Source organism: Podarcis liolepis, assembly GCF_965112155.1.
Source record: "Podarcis liolepis genome assembly, chromosome: 17".
NCBI lineage: Eukaryota > Metazoa > Chordata > Lepidosauria > Squamata > Lacertidae > Podarcis > Podarcis liolepis.
In genome coordinates, this window is record NC_139571.1 from 791,667 (window position 1) to 815,343 (window position 23,677).

The 23,677-nt window shown below is 47.4% G+C and overlaps 1 protein-coding gene across 10 annotated transcripts in view; it reads right to left on the reverse strand.

Moving 5' to 3' along the window:
- Positions 1-17: 17 nt before the first annotated feature.
- The window catches only part of RBM10 (RNA binding motif protein 10), a 49,618-nt gene continuing 25,958 nt past the window's right edge, over positions 18-23,677 (reverse strand). The window contains exons 3-23 of one of the 10 annotated variants that reach the window (XM_083482489.1): positions 22,700-23,037; positions 22,493-22,562; positions 20,060-20,133; positions 18,005-18,091; positions 17,101-17,161; positions 15,990-16,163; positions 13,415-13,575; positions 12,779-12,876; positions 12,610-12,697; positions 11,739-11,952; positions 11,470-11,633; positions 11,185-11,329; positions 10,877-10,968; positions 10,508-10,684; positions 9,821-9,970; positions 9,157-9,222; positions 8,607-8,792; positions 1,264-1,338; positions 1,074-1,180; positions 715-844; positions 18-269 (exon numbers count right to left, since the gene is read on the reverse strand). In XM_083482489.1, the coding sequence (XP_083338615.1) occupies positions 144-269; positions 715-844; positions 1,074-1,180; positions 1,264-1,338; positions 8,607-8,792; positions 9,157-9,222; positions 9,821-9,970; positions 10,508-10,684; positions 10,877-10,968; positions 11,185-11,329; positions 11,470-11,633; positions 11,739-11,952; positions 12,610-12,697; positions 12,779-12,876; positions 13,415-13,575; positions 15,990-16,163; positions 17,101-17,161; positions 18,005-18,091; positions 20,060-20,133; positions 22,493-22,562; positions 22,700-22,738 (2,484 nt within the window). In that variant the 5' untranslated portion in view covers positions 22,739-23,037 and the 3' untranslated portion in view covers positions 18-143. The other 9 variants (XM_083482488.1, XM_083482486.1, XM_083482490.1 and 6 more) reach the window with 9 other exon arrangements.

The following is a 23,677-nucleotide window of genomic DNA, read 5'->3' on the forward strand; positions in this document are numbered from 1 at the left end:
AAAAAAACAAAAACCTATTGCCCATTTCAACATTTAATTAAAAAAAAAAGTCAACCAAAAGGAACATTTTGTGAAAGTGAGGGACGGGTGAAGGGAGACAGTCAGCAGCAAAATACTGTACAGGTGGGTGCTCCTTTAAGAGCTCATTCTGACTCATTGAAACGAGTCAGCATTGTCTTGTGCAATGCTTCACGATAGGACTCTGATGCTACCGCCCCGTAAGAGCTGCCACGGGCCCCTAAGCCAGAGCCACGCACTCGTGTTTGGGCCTAGGTAGAAAAGAAAAAAGAATGTGCATCAGACATTTTTAGAGGAACAGCTTTTGTCCCAAACCACATTTCAGCCAGAACGTTAGGACACCCCACTGAGGTCCCTCCTTGCCTACAACAGACTAATACCACCACTTTGTACTTCCTTCTGGTGCAAGTTCTCCTCAACATACTGCCAAAGGGCCTCTTTCTCAACTGTCCTAATTTCCCATGTGCTGAGGTGACCTTTTCTGAAGTGGGGGCGATGGTGATGGCAGGGACAAGAAAGCTATGCCTGCAAAACTCACACCAAGCAAGAAAGCCCAACTACTTCCTCCCTACCTCCCTTATTTTAGGTTGTTTTTGCAAAAATGGGGAAGTAACAGGAAGACTAAATGCTCCTCAAAAATACGAGCACTATACACTTTGCTTTATCCACAGTAACTTGAGCAAGGTATTTTGGTACCTCAATAGGGGCAACGATCCCCTGTTTCTTGCGACCCAAACCACTGCCCTCTTTCCAGCCCATGGCTTGTAGCATGCGACTGCCAATGTTGTCACTGCCAAGTCCATCCCGCGTTGGTTGTTCAAAATCCCTGTTGTAAACGAAGGTGGGAGAAGAGAGGAACATATTCAGGTGCCCTGCCCTCTAACTTTGCCAACTGAGCAAAAAGGAAATAGCATGTTGCACAGAGGACACTAAGGATGTGTCACTATGGGATAGAAATGCCTCTCACCATTACCAAAGCAGACTGCTCTAGAAGGGATCTCTTATCTCACCCTTAGCACACTTAGGGAGAACCACAGGGGCATGGTGGGACTTACACAGTGGCTGGTGTCACAGCTGAATACTTCCTTTTCTTGGGTTCTGGTGGCTCAGGAACACCATACTTTTCCCTTCGTTCAGCTGCACGATCTCGATATTTCATCTGCTGGCGGTCATGAAGAGACAGCAATAAGGCACTGGCCAGGTAACCCTCACCCTCCTGGGGCCACTCTCTACTCCCATACCTACCTCGATGTCGTTTTTCTCAAGTGCCTCAAGCTCATGTTCTGACAAGTGTGCCCTCCGATGAATCTCCAGATTTTGCTGCACAGGGGAGAATATAAAAATAGAGACAAGGTTAAGGTGGGCACCTGAAGATTCCCACTATGTTTTATTTCTATATAAGCATATTAATAATCTACCTTTGTGTTTCAGTTCTAAGGCTGGGGTTGGGAACCTCAACTCTGGAGGCCCAACATGGCCCTACAGGCCCTTGGGACTATGTTCAAAGAAACTTCCTCCTCTGCCTCACCCCTCAGCAACTTCCCTTTGCCCTGGAGTGTTTTCGGCTGGGACAATGCCTCTTGCTTCCCTGGATGGAGGATGGGATGTCTAAAACTAGACTACTATAAAAAGGTCAAATTGACATCCAGTGCTCCACTCAGTTTTGCCTCTGGCCCGGCTCATCACTGGCATATGGCCCTCAGAAGGTTGCACAGAAGAGAATGTGGCCCCCAGGCTGAAAGACTCCTTACATCACCAAAAAACAACAACCAAATATCACTTCCAAAAGAAAATAGCTAAAGCAGCATATGGTAAATTTCAAGATGATGATGATAATAATAATAATAATAATAATAATAATAATAATAATAATAATAATAATAATAATAATTTATTTATACCCCGCCCATCTGGCTGAGTTTCCCCAGCCACTCTGGGCGGCTCCCAATCAAGTGTTAAAAACAGTACAGCGTTACATATTAAAAACTTCCCTGAACAGGGCTACCTGTACCAAAAACTATGCAGGCAACAACATAATTTGTAGACAGCACCTCAAACTAACGCCTCCAAATCTCAGATCTGCCAAGCAGTCCCAGGAGGATGCTAGAGTTGATGGTATCAAAAGCAACCAAGACACTTCAGCTACTGGAGTGCTGGCTCCTAGGGGCTGAGCCTTTTTGGAGCCACCCATATTTTTTGGGGTAGGGACTGCCCCCCATACCCCAAAAGCATTGAGCCAAAGAATGGAGCCAAGTGCAGCATGCCTCCAGCAGCCAGCTCCTTCTCCTCCTCCTACAGGAGAGGAGAAGGAGGGTGGAGCAGCCTCTGCCGGTGGCGGAGCCATTGAGCCGTGTGGCCGCTGTGTTTGGCTCCACCTCCGGCTCCTCCTGACATGTTCTCAACATTGGTCCCCTACCCCAATCACCTTTGCAAGCTGGTGCCTCTGTCAGCTACATAACTTTTTATTTTATATTTTTATTGAAAAATAAAAATTACAAGTGCACGAGTAAGACACAAAAAAGAAGAAACAAGAAATAGAAAACAAAACAGAAAAATATATATTGTATACATTACAAAAAAGAGGGAAAATTGTTCTTGTAGTTAACTAAGACCTTTACGGTGGATCTAAGCACAGGAAAAAAGTGCTATAAATAAGGCAGAAATTAGACCATTTTGACAAAAGAAAAAAAATCCAATGAGAAATCCAGTTTTTAGACAATTCTGACTCTGGCACCATCTGGTATTGCATAGTTTCTCTACTAATGTAGCCGAATCCCTAATAAAAATGAATTCCAAATAACATTGAATTTGTCCATGGCAAGGTTACATTTGTACACCACTTGTTCATGTGTTGCGAGTTTGTCCATTTCTTCAATCCAATCATTAAAGGGAGCTGCATTTTCATTTTTCCAGTTCATCAACGCCAGACTTTTGGGGGACGTGGAGAGTCCATTCATATTGTCCCTTTGTTAGATTCCATGTATTGGGTACATAATTGAAAAGGATTTAAGATTGCTCTGTATAGCATGTTGACCGTCTCTACAGGTGAAACTCAAAAAATTAGAATATCGTGGAAAAGTTCATTTATTTCAGTAATTCAACTTAAAAGGTGAAACTAATATATGAGATAAACTCATGACATGCAAAGCGAGATATGTCAAGCCTTTATTTGTTATAATTGTGATGTTTATGGCGTACAGCTGATGAAATCCCCAAATTAACAATCTTAGAAAATTAGAATATTAAATGAAATCAGCAAAACAAGGATTGCAAATAGAGCAATATTGGACCTCTGAGAAGTAGAAGCATGCATATGTACTCAGTACTTGGTTTGGGCCCCTTTTGCATCAATTACTGCCTCAATGCGGCATAGCATGGATGCTATCAGTCTGTGGCACTGCTGAGGTGTTATGGAAGACCAGGATGCTGCAATAGCAGCCTTCAGCTCTTCTGCATTGCTCGGTCTCATGTCTCTCATCTTTCTCTTGGCAATGCCCCATAGATTCTCCATAGGGTTCAGGTCAGGCGAGTTTGCTGGCCAATCAAGCACAGTAATTCCATGGGTTTTGGTACTTTTGGCAGTGTGGGCAGGTGCCAAGTCCTGCTGGAAAATGAAGTCAGCATCCCCATAAAGCTCGTCTGCGGAAGGAAGCATGAAGTGCTCCAAAATCTCCCGGTAGACGGCTGCGTTGACCCTGGACTTCATGAAGCACAGTGGACCAACACTCTGGAAACTTCACACTGGACTTCAAGCTTCTGGCATTGTGTGCCTCCCCATTCTTCCTCCAGACTCTGGGTCATTGGTTTCCAAATGAGATGCAAAAGTTGCTCTCATCAGAAAAGAGGACTTGGGACCGCTGAGAAACAGTCCAGTTCTTTTTTTCTTTAGCCCAGGTAAGATGCTTCTGACGTTGTTTCCTGTTCAGGAGCGGCTTGACAAGAGGAATATGACATTTGAAGCCCATCTCCAGGATCCGTCTGTGTGTGGTGGCTCTTGTTGCACTAACTCCAGCCTCAGTCCACTCCTTGTGAAAGTCCCCAACACATTTGAATGGTCTTTTCCTGACAATTTTCTCCAGGCTGCGGTCATCCCTGCTGCTTGTCACCTTTTTCTTCCACACTTTTCCCTTCTGCATAACTTTCCATTAATGTGCTTCGATAACAGCACTTTGGGAACATCCAACTTCTTTTGCAATTACCTTTTGCCGCTTTGCCGTGAGCTTGTGGGGAGAACCGCTCCCCCTTGAAGCCCTTTTTCTACCTTGGGCCTGGGGGCGGGCCCCATACTCCACCTCAGCATATAAGGCTCCAAGGAGGCCCGGGACATTGCTGCTGCCGCTTAGCCGGTGAGTCTTGGGGAGGACCGCTCCCCCCTGAAGCCCTTTTTCTACCTTGGGCCTGGGGGCGGGCCCCATACTCCACCACAGCATATAAGGCTCCAAGGAGGCCTCGGGACATTGCTGCTGTTGCTTTGCCGGTGAGTCTTGGGGAGGACCGCTCCCCCCTGAAGCCCTTTTTCCACCTTGGGCCTGGGGGCGGGCCCCATACTCACCTCCGCAGCTTATGGGGCTCCAGGGAGGCCTCGGGTGTGTGGGGTGGGTGTTTAGTTGGGTGGGGGAATTTGTTTAATTTAATTATGTTTTGTTTGAAACTTTGTTTTTTGTTTTTATAGTTTTATTGTTCTGTTAGTTTGTTTTTTGTATAGGCTTTAATTTGATTTTAAGGGGAGGGGTCAGGGCTGCCTGGGAGTGGGTCCCAGCAAACAAAATGGCTGGGGCAGGTTCCACGGGGGGGGGGGGGGGGATGCACTCGGACAACCGATCTCAGTGATCATGGGTAGGAGGAGGAGTTACGCTAAGACCAGACCATGTCATTACCGAGGAAGCAGGCTTAGTCGTTGTCTGAGGACTATCCCTGCCTCCAGGTCTGGTCCTGACTGGAAGGATACCGGAATCAACAAGGGAAACCCACATGACCTGAAAGTGTTGCTGTGCAATGCCAGGTCAATGATGAATAAAACCACTGCCATCCACGACCTGATTGTGGATGGAGGCTTTGACCTGGCATGTGTGACAGAGACCTGGTAGGATGAAGCAGATGGGCCTGTCCTTGCCGCTGCATGTCCACCAGGTTTCTCTTACGCACAGCAACCCAGGCCTTGTGGGCGGGGAGGGGGGGTTGCAGTGATTTTTAGGAAGTCATTAGTTTGCACCGGGCGTTCTATTGGAAAGACCCAGTTCTCTGAGTGCATGTTCTGGAAGTTGGGCAATAGGGGCAGTACAGGATTCCTATTGGTGTACCGACCTCCCCGCTGCACCAAGGATTCCCTGCCCGAGCTGCTTCAGGTTGTGGCGGATGTCCTCCTGGAGACACCTAGTTTGGTTGTCCTAGGGGATTTTAACATCCATGCCGACACGACCTTACAAGGGGCCGCTCGGGACTTCGTGGAAAGCATGGCCTCCAGGGGGCTGTCCCTGAATAAGTCTGGCCCAACTCATAGCCGCGGACATGCCTTGGACCTGGTGTTCACCTCCGTGGATGTTGGTGATCTGACATTAAGTAAAAGCGAAACCAAAGAAGTGCCATGGTCAGATCACTTCCTGGTGCAACTGGACTTCTCCGCGACCCTTCCCCTCTGCAGGGAGGTGGGACCGATTTGGATGGTCCGCCCCCGCCATTTAATGGATCCAAATGGTTTCCAGAGACCGGTAGGGGATGTTTTATCCCATGTTGATGGCCTTTCAGCTGATTCCCTGGTGGCCCGCTGGAATGTGGAGTTAACCAGGGCTATTGACTGTTTGGCTCCAAAGCGCCCTCTCCGATTGCATGGAGCCCAGACAGCCCCGTGGTTTTCCACGGATCTGAGGGCAATGAAACAATCATTGAGACAGCTAGAGCGCCGGTGGCGGATAACCCATTCTGAATCTGACCGGACACGGGTTAGAGCTCAATGTCGAGCCTACCAAGTGGCGATAGCGACGGTGAAGAAGACTTTCTTCACCGCCTCTATTGCATCTGCGGAAAACAGCAGCAGGAGACTCTTTCAGGTGGTTCGCAATTTAGCGGAACCACCTGCTCCATCAGGGCCCAGTTGGGGCAACATGATCTCCTGCAATGACTTTGCAAAGTTTTTTGCAGATAGTCGCTCAGATTCGAGAAGAGGTAGACTCCACCGTGGGAGCAGGGCCGGGGCGGGAGAGTGCTAGAGTCCTGTCTAGTCAAGTTGTGTGGGATCAATTCCAATCTGTTACCCCCGAGGATGTGGACAGGCTGCTTGGACGAGTGAAACCAACCACTTGTCTCCTGGATCCTTGCCCATCCTGGCTTGTAAAAGCTAGCCCGAAAGGACTGGGTGATGGGCTTCGTGGGGTGGTGAATGCTTCCCTCCGTGAGGGAGCCTTCCCAGACCCGCTGAAAGAGTCGGTTATTAAACCGCTTCTTAAAAAACCATCTTTAGATGCGGCCACGATGGCCAACTATCGCCCAGTCTCAAATCTTCCATTCTTAGGCAAGGTGATTGAGCGAGTGGTTGCTGAACAACTCCAGGCACGCCTGGAAGAAGCGGACCATTTGGATCCCTTCCAGTCGGGATTCAGGCCTCATCATGGGACTGAAACTGCCTTGGTCGCACTGGTTGATGATCTCTGGCGAGCTAGGGACAAAGTTGAGAGCTGTTTCCTAGTTCTGCTGGATCTGTCAGCGGCGTTTGATACCATCGACCATAGCATCCTTCTGGACCGTCTTGAGGGGCTGGGAGCTGGGGGCACTGTTATACAGTGGTTCCGCTCCTTTCTCCTGGGCCGTGTTCAGAAAGTGGTGGTGGGGGATGAGTGTTCAGACCCCTGGGCCCTCACTTGTGGGGTGCCTCAGGGTTCTGTCCTCTCCCCCATGCTTTTCAACATCTACATGAAGCCTCTGGGAGAGATCATCAGGGGATTTGGGCTGGGTGTTCATCAGTATGCGGATGATACCCAGCTCTACCTCTCTTTCAAATCAGAACCAGTGAAGGCAGTGAAGGTCCTGTGTGACTGCCTGGAGGCGGTTGGAGGTTGGATGGCGGCTAACAGATTGAGGTTGAATCCTGACAAGACAGAAGTACTGTTTTTGGGGGACAGGAGGCGGGCAGGTGTGGAGGATTCCCTGGTCCTGAATGGGGTAACTGTGCCCCTGAAGGACCAGGTGCGCAGCCTGGGAGTCATTTTGGACTCACAGCTGTCCATGGAGGCACAGGTCAAATCTGTATCCAGGGCAGCTGTTTACCAGCTCCATCTGGTACGCAGGCTGAGACCCTATCTGCCCGCGGACTGCCTCGCCAGAGTGGTGCATGCTCTGGTTACCCCCCAGCTTGGATTACTGCAATGCGCTCTACGTGGGGCTACCTTTGAAGGTGACCCGGAAACTACAACTAATCCAGAACGCGGCAGCTAGACTGGTGACTGGGAGCGGCCACAGAGACCACATAACACCGGTCTTGAAAGACCTACATTGGCTCCCAGTACGTTTCCGAGCACAATTCAAAGTGTTGGTGCTGACCTTTAAAGCCCTAAACGGCCTTGGTCCAGTATATCTGAAGGAGCGTCTCCACCTCCATCGTTCTACCCGGACACTGAGGTCCAGCACCGAGGGCCTTCTGGCGGTTCCCTCACTGTGAGAAGCCAAGTTACAGGGAACCAGGCAGAGGGCCTTCTCAGTAGTGGCGCCCGCCCTGTGGAACGCCCTCCCACCAGATGTCAAAGAGAACAACAACTACCAGGCTTTTAGAAGACATCTGAAGGCAGCCCTGTTTCGGGAAGCTTTTAATGTTTGGTGTATTATAGTATTTTAATATTCTTTTGGAAGCCGCCCAGAGTGGCTGGAGAAGCCCAGCCAGATGGGCGGGGTATAAATGATAAATAATAATAATAATAATAATAATAATAATAATAATAATAATAATAATTATTATTATTATTATTATTATTATTATTATTATTATTATTATTTTGAGGCTTTCCCTCCTTATGGAGGGTCTCATTGATGGCTTTCTGCACAACTGTCAGGTCAGCAGCCTTCCCCATGATTGTGCTTCCTACTGAACCAGACTGAGAGACCATTTAAAGGCTCAGGAACCCATTGAGGGTGTTATGGATTGAATAGCTACTGCACCTTTTCACAATATTCAAATTTTCTGTGATTGTTAATTTGGGGTTTTCATCAACTGTACGCCATGATCATCACAATTATAACATATATCTCATATATTAGTTTCACCTTTTAAGTTGAATTACTGAAATAAATGAACTTTGCCACGATATTCTAATTTTTCGAGTTTCACCTGTATTACCTTCTGCCAAAATATGTTCAATATTGGACATTGTACAAACGTATGTTTAGGGCAGCATTATCTCTGTTCCATCTCCAGCAGCTAATACCTTAGATAGTCCTTTCATAAACAAGCGAACTGGAGTCCAGTAAGTTCTAAAGCTTATTTTTTGTTGTATAAGTCTTAATCTAAGATCCAGAGACACCCTTGTTATAGAACTTAACAGAGCTCCCCATAGTTTGGTTGAAATCAAGATCTCCAATTCTTTCTTCTGTCAGCTACATACCTTGTGTAATCCTGAGAGCTGCTGGTGACGAATAAGTGCCTCCTTGCTGGGAAACTGCCTCCGACAAAGCAAGCAAGCCAGCTTGTGCCAATCTGTCAGTTTCTCTTCCCGGTCAGCAGCCTTCTCCTGCTCCTCCTCACTGTCACTCTCCCCGCTGTAAGCAGCCACTAATCCTCGTGGGGGACTCTGCCAAGTTAAGCAAGGTCACAAGACGGAATATATCTCGGCTGGAATCAGATTCAGAAGGACCCCACAGGCCACTTACCTTTGTCTCCTTTCCCTCACCTACTCTACCCATCAGCCTACTCTACCCAGACCACCATGGGCTCACAGCGGAGAGTCGGTGCACCGTACAGCTCGACTGCCTTGGAGGAAGCCCCCACTTCAGAGGGCTTTATGTGGAAGACTTCCCCATGTTCATATTGTGCATCTCACCTATTCCCTCACCATTAAAAGGAGACAAGAGCAGAGAGTCCCTGCACCAGCACCCATTATTCTATAAGACCCAGAAGACCTGAACTGGGGATTAAGTGGAAAGGGAAAGGCTTACCAGTCTATCATCACCAGCCAGCTTGGACAGGTCCATGCCACTGTGCTGCCTCTCAGCCAAAGCCCCCTGAGGATTCCCAGAAAAGGAAAAAAAGAAGCGTTAACTCTAACAGAAGTTCTCACATTCTTTCCCCAAATGAACAGCATGCTTTCTTTCTGCTCACTCATCCAGCCAGCCCCTGGATGACCCACAGCCCTGGGAAGAGATCAAACACAGGTGGTTCTCCTTACAGGGCCACTTGGCCTTAATTTAGGCCAACACTCTAATTAGCATAGGCAAGACAGAAGCTTGCTTTCTTGAAAGAGACCCATCTTGCCCTTTGAAAATCACGGCTTCACGGATGTGCTCACTGCTGAAACAATACTCTTGGCAAGAACTTCTCACATTAGCAGGAGAGAAAGATTAGCACTTGACACTGTTCGGTCTCACAGACAAGAGATCTGAGCAGAGCAAGAGAAGGTGGGAGATGTAGGACTCTGTCTTAGCAGCATCTAGGCCACTACTGCACTGCAGACACACTGAAACAGATGATGCCACAAGGCTGAACAACCTGCCCTCACACCCTCAGGTCATTCAGTTTTGTTTAGGCTTCAGGAATTAGCTGCAGTAGGTAATTTAGTACTAATCTGCTCCTGGTAATGGATGAGGAGACCCAAGATGTTACCTTTTTCTCGAGGATAGCATAGCCAGCATCAGCTGTGGCCGATTCCCGCCTCTCATCCTCTCGTATAGAGGAAACTGGCTGGAAGCTGTTCTTGAAGTTCTCCTTCTGCTTGTTGAGGCTACGGGCCCAGCGCTCCATATCTTTTGCAATCTGCAGAAGATAACACAAAAGTGGGGAATAATCCAGGAGAGGGGGTGGGGGAGGAGGAACAAAAGAGTTCTTAGTCCAGGCTGAAAATAGGTGTTTCTCAAAAACAACAACTTACTGGAACTGTGCAACAGGGCTGAAAAACAGCTATTTTTTCACTTAAAATGGCCCTGGAGGTTCCAAAATTAGCTATTCTCTTTCTCTTCCAGTCCCTACAAGAAGGAATGCTCCTCCAGCAACTACTTCCAGTTATTCTCCAGCAATACAACCCCATGCCATCCAACTGTTTTTCAACATCTTCACCAGAATACCCGAATAAGGCCTTCCCTATGCAGGCATTCCCCCTTTGGCCACTCCAGAGAAAGGAGGCTAAGCTTCCTGAGAGGCTGAGGCATCACTGTAACTACATGACCCAAGACCTAGAGCCCTGGAAGCAGACCAAAGGGCTTTTCAAGTTATGGGCAAGTAGGGGGCAGGCAAAAGTTTAAGATAAGGAGCAGCAGGTACAGAAAGGGGATGTGGGGAAATCGTGGTTCTCACCTGCTGAGCTGTTTTTGTTTTATGTTTCTCCTTCTTCTCTTTACCCTCCTTGCCACTGCCACCCCCTGGTCCACTGCCATCCTTGTGGCTGTCAGAGGCTTGGTCTGAGGCTGGGACGTAAGTACGTCTCTCACCTTCCCAATACAGGTACTGCTGCGTCTGGGCATTGTAGTAGTACTAGAAAGAGACAATCACACATGAGTCTGTGCTGCATCTTGTGCCAAGACAGTGTACCATATCAAGTTGGGAGCACAGTCATCTCATGGTGGAGAAGCAGGTATTTCAGCATCTACCTTTCAGCTATCACTTCTCAGCTCTTGGCCATGCCCAGAAAGGAGCAAAGTGGGCCCAAAGAGAGGTTCAACTCACCTGGGAATTAGGGTCATAGTAAAGGCCAGTCAGGGGGTCATAATAGTAGCCAGAACTTTCATCATACTGATAGGTGGATACATCTGGGACAGCTGGAATTGGGCACAGAAAAACAGGAAATGAACTAAATAACAGCACATCAAACCAGAAGAGCACCTGATCTTGGCCCTGTTCCCTTCCTCCTGAACTAGGAATAAAAGGCTCCCAGACCCCAGCTAGTCACATCAATCCCCAGTCACTCCCAGACCCCTCACACTGGCCACATCCTCCCTTCCCACCCTCTGTTCCCTACAGAATCCAGCACTCACGGTACTGAGTGTAAGGCTCTTGCCCTACAGGGCTGGTAACAGGCAAACTGGAAGTGCTGGTGGAGATGCCTGCGTTGGGGGGCTGAGCAGTACTAGGCATGTCAGGCTTCAGTACAGCTGGTGAGACGATAGTATATGACTGAGACTGTGAGAGAGAACACAAAAAGGCAGGTTGGGAGGTACAGAGCATTGCAACTCTCTCTCTCTCTCTCTCTCTCTCTCTCTCTCACACACACACACACACACACACACACACACACACACAAAGTTCCGTTCCAACTGTACCGGAGCAGCAGCAGCAGCATTTCCCTGGGCAGAACTTGACCCTTCAGTGCTGCCAGTTGGCTGGTATGTGACTGGCACAGCTGAGGTCTGGCTGGTACGGGGGAAAGTGGGTAGGACAGGCACAGGGTCTATGCCTGGCACACCAGGCTCCAGTGATGCCTCCACTACTTCGTGAGAGAAGAAGAGACAAGAAGACAGAGAGAGCACAGTCAGTCAGGAGGCAGAAAAAGACTTCAGGTAAGGTGGAAAGAGGAGACCAGGCCTCTTACCTGCCACTGAACTTTCACTGTGGATCTTGTCAGCCTTCCCCACAGCTGGTGTCCCAGATGTGCCGCTCTGCAGCTGGGACCCTTTCAAATATGCTTGTGTGTACATTGTGGCTTCCAAACCCTGAGACCCATAGGCTTCATCCTGCTGGTAATAGCCATAATCAACTGTCTGCTCATCTTGAGCTGCCCAGGTTGCCTCACCACCCTGTGATGCCTATTGGAAAAATCAAACAGGAAACTGGTCAAAGAATTTGTTATAAAAGGAGATGCAAGGGTATGTACTTTGGCCTATCAGGAAAAGGTTTCACTAAAATGTCCATGCAAAGATTCTTTCCCCACCTAGAACAATTCCTTTTAGAGGGCTTTTCTATGCTTAATGTATTTAATTATACATTTTTAGCATATTCCAAAAAATATTTCTGCATATATTAGATACAACATACTCCTCTAACTATACTTTCTGGGGGCAGCAGAACTGCTAGGAGAGTAAAAATGTGTTCAGAGTCAAGTAGAGATGTAGTCATTTTAACTCCCATTGTGGTGCTGGTTTAGGCGGAAAGATATAAACCTTCTCTATCCAGTGGAGCACCACAATGGGGATGCAAATCAGCCCCACGTCAGATGACTGATCGGAATGGCAGAGTCAGCTGGGTGCACATGTCTGTATCCTCCGTGTGCGCGCGCACTTATGTGTGTGAAGCATGCAGCTCCCAGCAGGTTGGTCTATGACTAACATTTCCCCACTCCTATACTAAGTCAATATGGCCCAATAGCTAATGAGGATAAGCCAAAGACATTCCTGCTACCGAGAGCAGTTCTCGGGAGCCATTATCACTCTCCTTGTCCCATTGTTCCTTGTTCATTACGTTACCTGCGAGATGGCCCACTGAGCAGCTGCAATGGCAGTGCTGGCTACAGAAGCAGCACTGATGCGGTTTCCATCTGATGAACTCATGTCCCTGCAGAGAGACACAGGAGTCATTAGGGATGTCTGCAGCAGAAACTGCAGCAGGCCCAGTTCTGGACACTCCTATACTCACCGCTTGGAACCTTTGGCAAATTCCACATTAATCGTCTTGCCATCAATGTTCAGTGGTGGATGCAGGGCCTGAAGGATCTGCAGCAGCTGAGCTGCCTCCTGGGAGAGAGCATAGGGAGAGAAATTAAACTACCAAAGCTCTTCAGCTGGACCATAAAGAAGGCTGATCGCCGAAGAATTGATGCTTTTGAATTCTGGTGCTGGAGGAGACTCTTGAGAGTCCCATGGACTGAAAGAAGATCAAACCTATCCATTCTGAAGGAAATCAGCCCTGAGTGCTCATTGGAAGGACAGATCGTGAAGCTGAGGCTCCAATACTTTGGCTACCTCATGAGAAGAGAAGACTCCCTGGAAAAGTCCCTGATGTTGGGAAAGATGGAGGGCACAAGGAGAAGGGGACAACAGAGGACGAGATGGTTGGACAGTGTTCTCGAAGCTACAAACATGAGTCTGACCAAACTGCGGGAGGCAGTGGAAGACAGGAGTGCCTGGCGTGCTCTGGTCCAGGGGGTCACGAAGAGTCGGACACGACTAAACGACTAAACAACAACAAATCCCTTTCCTCTACAGCCCCCCATTCCCACTGCCTTTTTCTAAGACAGGACTGGAACTACAACATGCTGTTTGTGGCACTCACCACAATGGTAGAGAGCTGAATGAACGCAAAACCACGGTTGAGTTGTGTCTGCTTATCTTTGATAACACGGACATTTGAGGAGGAGAGAACAGCATATGGTGCCAAGGCACTTAAAATGGAGTCCATTGTGCTATGAGGATTCAGGTTTCGCAAGATGATTGCTGTGAAGAGTAACACATGGTATGGTAATCAGAACCCTGGCCTCTTTCAACCACCTCAGAGCTCTCCTTCAACAGGATTTAAGAAATTTCACAGCTGAGAATGGATTATGGATTAACAAAGCTTGTACAAGTTCCCTAGAATTTTGCCTTCAATTTTTTGGAAGGAAAGATCAAGCTTCTGGTCCTCATTGTTGCAGAAAAAACGAAACAAAAATGTATCAGCACTTTCTGCTCCTGAGAGAATAGATGCACATTAAGAAAAAGTGCACAGAACACTGAGCACAGTTTCAGACGGAGGTTGGATGGCCGTCTGCCAGGGATTCTTTAAACTGTGATTTCTGCATTGCAGGGCATTGGACTAAAGACCCTTGAGATCCCTTCCAGTGAGGGAACCACCAGAAGACCCTCAGAGGAGGACCTCAGTGTCCCAGCTGAGGGATGGGGGTGGAGACGCTCCTTCAGGTCTACAGGGCCAACACTGTTCAGGGCTTTAAAGGTCAGCACCAACACTTTGAATTGTGCTTGGAAATATACTGGGGGCCAGAGGAGATCCTTTAGGACTGGTGCTATATGGTCCCAGTAGCTGCTCCCAGTCACCAGTCTAGCTGCCGCATTCTGAATTAGTTGTAGTTTCCAAGTCATTTTCAAAGGTAGCCCTACGTAGAGCACACTGCAGTAAGTGAGAGATAACCAGAGCATGTACCACTTTGGCGAGACAAGGCAGAGGCAGAGAGGGTCTCAGCCGGCGTACCAGATGGAGCTGGTAGACAGCTGCCCTGGACACAGAATTGACTTGCACCTCCATGGACAGCTGTGAGTCCAAAATGACTCCCAGGCTGTGCACCTGGTCCTTCAGGGGCAAGGTTACCCCATTCAGGACCAGGGAGTCCCACCCACCCACCTGCTCCCCGTCCCCCAAGAACAGTACTTCTGCCTTGTCAGGATTCAACTTCAACTCATGAGCTGCCATCCATCCTCCAACTGCCTCCAGACACTTCCAACTCTACAGTTCTAGGATTCTATAGGCATGTTTGTGAAGGATAAGGCATATATGCTGCAGTCACTGACTGGCTGCTCCACCACTGCCACCATCTCTCTTCTCTGCTTCCTGCTGGGGTACGAAGTGCCCTACCACCAGTAACCTGATGCAGAAGGAATTTCAGCTATTTCCACTTCATACACTAAGGAAGCAATGAAAGAAAACACTTTGCTGTATGACATCTTATTTTCCTGCACACTCACCTTCCCATTGCTATTGAGGCCACTACCTCCTAGTGTTGCTGCAGAAAAGAATGCCCTCTCAGATCTAACTAACTGTCGGGTGCATCATTCCTGGGGAGGACGCAGCAGCAATGAAGCAGCCAGGCAATAGCTGCAACCTATATCACTGCCAGATTCACCGTTATGCTCTAGCCACTCATATAGTGTTAGAGACAGAGCTCAAAGCAGATTTCACAGTGCTGTGAGCCTTTTTAATGCATGCCTGTCTTCTTCCATAGAGGTAAGAAGGAGTCATCACTCAGCACAGCTCTCAGTCTACATTTTCCTCATTTATAGCGTTACAGCTGTTCTCTCTGCAGTTTTGAAATCTATGACAAAAATAATTAATTACAGATCCTGCCACAACTGACTCTTAACACATAATCTACTCGCTGGATAGCTCAGTTGGTTACAGTGTGGTGCTGATATTGCCAAGGTTGCAGGTTTGATCCCCGTATGGGACAATTGCATATTCCTTCATTGCAGGGGGTTGGACTAGATGATCCTCAGGGTCCTTTCCAATTCTATGATTCTACAGCGGCACCTCAGGTTAAGAACTTAACTCGTTCTGGAGGTCCGTTCTTAACTTGAAACTGTTCTTAACCTGAGATACCACTTTAGCTAATGGGGCCTCCTGTTGCCACCGCAACATGATTTCTGTTCTCATCTTGAAGCAAAGTTCTTAACCCGAGGTACTATTTCTGGGATAGCAGAGTCTGTAACCTGAAGCATCTGTAACCTGAGGTACCACTGTGCTCTGATAGCGGAACTTGGGTTTTTTTTTGGTGGTCAATATATTTAGCACAACATTCCAAAACTTGTAACATTAAAATCAAATGTACCAGGCTTTATCTCCCCACAGCAGCACCCTCATGGCTATGAATCTCACAGGCTCGCAGACTCTTTAAACCAATCAAATTCCATTCTAGGGCTAAATCAGAGACCTGCCATCACTGCCATGATCCGTTGCCCTGTAACACAGGAATTGGAGCTCGCTGAGGTGGTCAGGGATGTCTAACAGGGTGATCTCAGCAACATCATGATACTAAAGTTTGTCACTTTCACTGGGAACAAGCCATAAAACTGAACAGGTTTAGGTCCGATTGCAGCCACGTAACTGAAGCTCTTCTGTCACTCTCCAATTCCATACTCACTGTCATTAGCATTCTCCGCGCAAGGTTCAGACATTTGTGCCACAGGCTGAGTGGACAGGGCTGCTGACACTTGGTATGGCTGTGGGAGGGGCAGAAGGCCTTGGCTGAGTTCTCTTCCTGACAGAGCCACCAGCTGGTCCAAGCGACTACCAGGTGGCAGCTTCTGCTCAGCTTCTGTTGAGGGATGGTCATAAAGAAAAAGAAGAAGAAATAATAATATCAACGGGGAGGTCACTATGCTACAGGCTACACTATGCTACTGAGCTACATATCAGAATGCTAAACTTTAGCTCCTCACTACATGTGGACATGGCCTTCTTCACTTGAACTAACACTTTGAAAAGTGCTGTATGTTTGTTGTAACTTGGACTATATTCCCGCTGATGTGAAATGGCACAGTAACTGTAGCACTTGGAACTACTGTGATTATCAGACCAGAGCAGGGCTGCCATACGTCCAGAATTTCCCAGACAAATCTGGAATACTGCAGTCGGAAGCAGCGTCTAGGCAGAAATCGCTAAAATGTCCAGGAAAATCTACATGTACGGCAACACATGTTGGCAGTGTAGTTGGCAATTTTCACTGTTTGAAAAACGGCAACCCTAGTCCAGAGATTATTTACTTCTTTAGTTAATTGGTTTTTATGTAGTGAGAGGTTTTGCTCTTTTTTGGAGAGTATGTAGCCATGTCAAATGTATCTTCCATGTGATTGGTACTTACAGTGGTGCCTCGCAAGACGAAAAGAATCCGTTCTGTGATTCTCTTCGTCTAGCGGTTTTTTCGTCTTGCGAAGCAAGCCCATTGACGGATTAGCGCTATTAGCGGCTTTTAGCGGCTTATCTGCTGATCGGATCAGCTGATAAGCGGCTTAGCGGCTTGGAAAAGGGGGGGAGGGGAAAAAACCAGCAGGAACTCGCAAGACATTGTCGTCTTGTGAAGCAACCCCATAGGAAATTTGTTTTGCGAAGCACCTCCAAAACGGAAAACTATTTCGTCTAGCGAGTTTTTCGTCTTGCGAGGCATTCGTCTTGCGGGGCACCACTGTATATCTTTGTAATTTGAAAATAGAAATCATTGTAAAAAAAACAACAACCACCCCATTAAACTTTACCAGATCTGGGAACGCCACACTTGAAGCACTTCTCTCTGCGCTTGAAATTCTGCACTCCACACTGTTGAGAGAACAGACACATCCTGTCTTTATTTAACTTCCAGAGATGGGAAAAGGCTGACCCTACAAAGTCTTGCTACCTCCTGCAAAACATCTAACACTTGCCATAAAGCTGCTTTGGTTGCTGCATGCCTTCTCTGCTTTTCTGGCCCTCAGATTTGTGAAGAAAAAAATAAAAAACAAAAAACCCTGATAAATGCTTGGCATAATCTCAGAAACTAGGTCCTTTCTCATGTCTGCTGTGCCTTGATCTCTGCCCCCAGTAAGCTGTTCTTTGTTCATTGTGCCTTGTTTTCTTTCCAGTCCAAGCAATCATTGTAAAAAGCATTTTAAAACCTTTACTTGAAAGCAAAACTATTCAAAATAAGCAAAAATACTTAGGGCAGGATTGAATTAACTTGAACATACAGAATGAGGTCCAGTCAACAGGACTTTCCCCACATTTCCTACCCCCATGGCCCCTAAATCTGCTCTGGATGGTTGAGATAACCCCCAGAGCAGGGGGCAGGCAGGAGGAGGACAGAAAGTCCCATTGAGCACATGGACCTCATTCCCTGCACAGATACCCTACTTAGCGCCATGTTGATTTTCATTTCCAATTGACTCTGATAAAGGAAACTGGGTCTCCTGGATGCTGAGTTTGGATTTCCATATTGCACTGTTCCTTTGAAGCAGCCGTGTCTGGAAGAAGCTAACCATTACTGCTGCACAGTAGAACCCCACCCCCACCCCCCACCCCAAAAAATTCCTCCAGCCTTCTCTCCACCCTTCACCTTGCTCACACAACACCCTCACACCCCATCTGACTCCTCTGACACCCTCAAACTGACCACAAAGCAGTTACCTTACTGCATAGCCAGTCCTCATTGATCTTGGGCTTGGGATCACTGTAGTGCATGGAGACCTTCTGGCCAAGGATTGTGAGGGAGTGCTGCAGGGAGAGAAATGCTGCAATGAGACTCAAACGCAGAAGTGGTGAGCAGGTGCCCATCACTGCCACAGCAGAAAGAAGGAGAGGTTCAAACCCTTCAGCTGAATGGATGAGGGTGAGGGAGGGAAGGCAGCACAGGCCGAGAGAGGTTTGGAACTTGGCTACTTGGCTAGCACACACCTAACCTGGCCGACAGAGGCACCTGTCTCTACCCAAGGCACCGGGACGTCCGGCTACTGTGATGGAGGGAGAGTGTGTCAGAGAGAGAAAGAAAGATGGAGAGGAGGAGAAACAGACAGAGAAAATGCAGCCATGCTCCGAGACACCGCCATACAATAACCTCTATGCCACTAGAATGATCTGTCTTGAGCTTCCGTCCTGAAAGCTAGCAGCATGCATTTCCATCCTCTCCTCCCACCCCAAAGCCATTGTGCCCCCACAGTGGGCACCTTCCCCTAACTAGGGATCACTCCCTCATTCAGCACAGATCTCTGCTGTGCTTATGTCAGCTCCCATTTATGGGAATGCTTGGAGGAACACCCAATGTTCTGGTTGCAACTCTGTCCAAGAGGTAAAAACTTTGGGAGACCAAAAATAAGGTTTTAAGCTACATCCACATCCCCAGAGGTTTAGTACTCATCTTCCTACCCTACTTTGCTCATGCCCACAACTAAACTGCTTCCAACTCATCAAATCTTTCTAAAGTGGCCTCTGAAAAGTACAGTTATCCTCAATTGGTGATTCTCAACACCTTGTGAGGGCATCAAATTTATAAGAACTAGAGAGCTAAGCCACACCAATTTCTAAAAGCATTTGCTAGGAGCTTTTAACTCAAGGTCCCATAGGCTAGAATCTTCTGACAAATGCTACCTCTGACCTGCTGCAATCTTACAAAGTAACATATTACTACTTTCACACGCTTGTAGACACTGTGCTGGAAATAACCCCCTGCCCACATCTTCCTGTTAGGCCAGTTTTTGCACTATCCCCTCCTGCATCTGGAGCAAAGTGCATCATCTCAGCCATGCCAAGGCTACCTGTGTCAGCTCCCACTGGGGATGCGCACACACGGCCCGGCTACACTGCCAACACAACAGAACAGAAGGAAGAGGAGGAGGAGGAGTCTATGGCAGAGGCAATTGCCATGACTGCATAAACACTGGAAAACCCAAACATATTGGACTAGGGGTGCATTTTCACCAACCTTATGGCTGCTTGGAAACAGGACCATAGTTTGAAACTCTGGTCAAAACAGACAGTTTGGGGTCTAAAAGCTTGGTTTGTGGCCCTTCACACCTTTACCGTGATCCTACAGTGCTGGATAGAAACAAGGGGTCTTGCACAGATGGGCTGTCAAGACAGAGACTGCTGTGAGGAAGGAGATAAGGCCTCCCAGGAAAGCTTCCTATCTTGAACCCTGACTGCACTGGGAGAGAACGCACACGCAGCATCAGCATCATCTCTGACAGAAACCCATTGAGAATGAAGCCTGTATCACACTCAGGATCATGCATATATCCAGAGCAGAAAGAGCACACAGGAGTCCTAACTCCCCAAACCCTTTCCTTACTACCAGGAACTCCTCCAGCCCCCACTACCGTGGATCATAGCCTAGATCCTTAGTTCCCCTGCTCAACTTGCTAGACCACCTTCTCCCCAATGTGGAAATTAAATACAGAGGCTAACCCACTCCCTGGGTTGTTAATACCACTCAGAAGTCCTGACTTTTTGTGTCCCTATTCTAAGACACCAGAACCCCACTTCTTGGGACTTGGGTGGTCCCAAAAAGTCAAATTCTCTGTTTGATTCCTGAGACTAGAGATATCTGATTCAGACCTAACTCCTCTTCCCCATTCCCTTCAGTAATTTCCTATGGGGAAAGCGGCTGGGGCTTTTCATATGAACCAGGTGTTTGGATTGGTCATTAACAGTAGCAGTACTTGTGGGTTTCAAGTGCAGCAAAGCAACCTGATTGGCTTCCATCCATCGTGTAGCGTCCTGCAAGTGATTAAACTCGACGAAGGCGAAGCCCCGGCTCTGACCTGGAGGACAGCATTCAGATACAGACGCAGTGTGTTAGTCAACAGATCCAGCCAACATCACGCATCCCTGTCGCTGTACCAATTGGGGCAAGGGCAGGATGCGGGGGAGAAACAGGGAAGAGTGGAAAGGCACAGAAAGGGCACCCTAGGTGTAAAGTGGGATGGTGCAGACTCAGATGCTGACCACAAAAAGGGAGTTGCTTGCTCTTCTGATCATCCTAAGCAAGGAATGTTTCTGATGTACAATTGCCACTCACCTCTACTCAAACCTCCAAGTATTTCTCCCCTTCCCTCACCCCAAGCTGGGAACAGATCTGTGAAGTCACAACTTTCAGTCCTGTGCCTTTATCAGCCAACTCATAATACCTCCAAATGGCGAAAAGTTTAACAGAGAGTGATGGCTCCAAGCAGATCTATTCCTACTGCTTCCACTAACGCTATCTTTTTCCATTAGCCATCTACCACTTTTTCCTTAAGTGTATGCCACAGTTGTGGCAAAGCATCTGTGCAGGAGGTTCCTTCTTAATACCACACTAGGGCACTTGTGCTATCATTCAGAAAAGTGAAGTGCCTGCTTATTTTGGAAGGAGCACCAAAAAACACCCACCACAGAGGGCACTAGCACAAGGGACCCAGCAGCAATGGCATCTTCAAGATACACACAGCTGTAATCTGTTGGACTTGAACTTAGAAGATTTGGGTTCAAATCCCAGTTCTGCCTCAAGACTCACTGAATGACTTTGGGCCAGACATTTAGCCTCATTTCCCCATTTAGACAACAGAAATAATAGAGATCTCTTAGAGCTGTTGTGAAGAAGAATGAGCTACATAAACACCAGTAACAACATGTGCCTATATTGGAAGAAGGTTCATACAAACCCAGAAAAGATGTGCTGAATCCAACCAACTAATATGGCAGTGATTAACCTCTTCCCCACTTTTCCCCTTAGCAATACCGTAACTAAGCACAATGTTGGAAATCTATGAACAGGTTTCCTATTCTAATATGACAGATGATTTTTTAAAAGAATTGAACCAATATACACAAGAGCAAGCTGCTGTGGACAGCTCTCAAGAGGTTACAACTCTCCAGGGAATTTTATTCTCAAGGTTTGCAGACTCTGCCCTTGTAAAAATGGGTTTTCCCATTTATGTAATGTGTTGCAATGTGTCTTTGCTTCTCTCAGCCTTTGGCTGCCCATGGAAGCAGGGTGCCTTTCTGTACCCTCCATCTTGTAGTACCAACCAGCCCTTTTCAAGCCTGGTATAACAGAGGGCAGATACAGAGGACTATAGTCACATACACACCTTGCTTTTTTTAAAAAAAGGTACACAACTATGACTCATAGGCTGCAAGTGTGTGAGATATGCAGGGAGTAACCCTGGAAAGAAGGAACAAACTTACCTGCTTGGTTATAACTTTACTCAAAAAACAGTCCTAAGACGCAGACTGGACACAGTCTGACCATTTCTCTTGGAACAGACTTAAGGGATCTTATGCTTTCCTTTTACTTTACAATGCCACCCCAATTGGTTGGTAACTACTTTCCTTAATGGAAGCCTGCATAACTTAGGATCCACTGAAACTGACCACAATACTTGATTGGTGAGTTGAAAATCCTCCCTCCATGCCTGCCCATCATAATAAGAAAAAATTCAAACAGATTTAATATGTCCCTGGTAAGCCATATATGGTTAAAGGGCTGCATTCAACTTGATAGGATAAAGTTGTATAGCCTGCCTTCATATCTGTTTCCTCAGTGTCACTATTAAAAAGAGCTCAACTTAGGCTGCAAAGATCCAAGAAGAATCACTGCAAACCTCATATCTGATCAAATGAGGCCAAATAGAAGACACCATACATATCCAAAAGGATTGTCTTCATCCTTCATCCATTTGTTGGTTTTTGTCTCCTACCACAGAGAAAGAGGCCAAGCAAGAAAGGCAGAAAAAACCCCAAAGATCTTCCTATGGAAATAAATGCTGAATTGCTAGATCTGAGGATGCTCACAATTATATAGTATGCAACAAACCTCGGAAAAGAACAGGAACCAAGAATAGGCCTCAATGTTCTGCCAATCACACAGCAGAGGAACTACAGAGTTCCAAGTTTACAGAACTACAATAGCACACAAGGAGCTATTAATGATCCATTGGTGACATCTAAAAGCCTGGTTGGTTCTAAACACTAGGGGAATGTACATAGCACAGACCAAAACTAATGCCACAGGGCAAACCAGCTCCACATAGATACATATCTGGAAGACTGCACTCTAATTTGGAGTGTGTCACATGGTAGGTGAAACACTATGGCAATACCAAGAGAAGGGAAAAGATAGAACTATGAACGGGAGCTCACCTGAAGCTTTATTCCGCATCAGCCGCACCTCTCGGGGCTGGAATCCATGTGCCTGCAACTGGGCTCGGATCTGCAGAAAAGAATAAAAGGAGTGATCAATGCCAACATCAGGGAGCATTGAAGAGGTAAGAGTTAGAGAAACAAGGAAGCAACAGCAACAAGTTACTGCAAGGAAGCAGTGCCTCCCAGCCCAACTGCCTAACGTACATCATTCTCAGTGGCAGACTGGGGCAGCATCCTCAGCATAATGATGCTGCTAGCCTTCTGTTCTTCTTCCTCTTGCTCAGTGCGGTAGTCCTGGTCCCGGTAGTCACCATCTGCAGGAAATCCCAACTGTTCACTTGGGCTGTCCCGCTTTCTACGTTGTGTCTCTGATCCAGAGGAGGCCTCATAGGAATCCTGGGTTAGGATTGTTGTACAGAAAAGAATAGAAAAGCTCAGAATGGATGGGGCTTAATGGAGTAGTGCCCAGCTTTGCAGGACGAGGCCTAACGATTCCCTACTAAATGTCCGGCAGTTACAGCACCATCACCACTTTCACTCCTCTGCCTTTGGTGGTGCCATAGGAAAAGCAATCTTCCAAAGCATACAGCATTTTTCTAGCAACTGGGACTGTTTCACAAGTCCAGTTCCATTACCTGTTCCAGCACTTCCCTCCATGATTCCTTCACACAACCAGTAGCACATTGTCCCACATGACCACATATTTCGTTGTGGCAGCTACAGTGGTACCTCAGGTTAAGTACTTAATTCGTTCCGGAGGTCCGTACTTAACCTGAAACTATTCTTAACTTGAAGCACCACTTTAGCTAATGGGGCCTCCTGCTGCTGCTGCGCCGCCAGAGCACAATTTCTGTTCTCATCCTGAAGCAAAGTTCTTAACCTGAAGCACTATTTCTGGGTTAGCAGCGTCTGTAACCTGAAGCGTATGTAACCTGAGGTACCACTGTACTTAACTTGTTACAGTCTCCCCACAACAGCAGTTCTGCAAAACTCCACCCAGAAGCACAACTGTTGGGTGCTAGATCCCACTCCCACTGCCAGCTGTGAAATCCTTCCATCTGATGGTTTCCTCTGGAGAGGCAGCTCTTCAGAGAGCCAAGCAGGCCACTGCATTCTACCTCCCAAGAGGTAGTCACAAAGAGGACAGGCGTCTCCAGCAGCTCCGCACCACAACTTACCTCC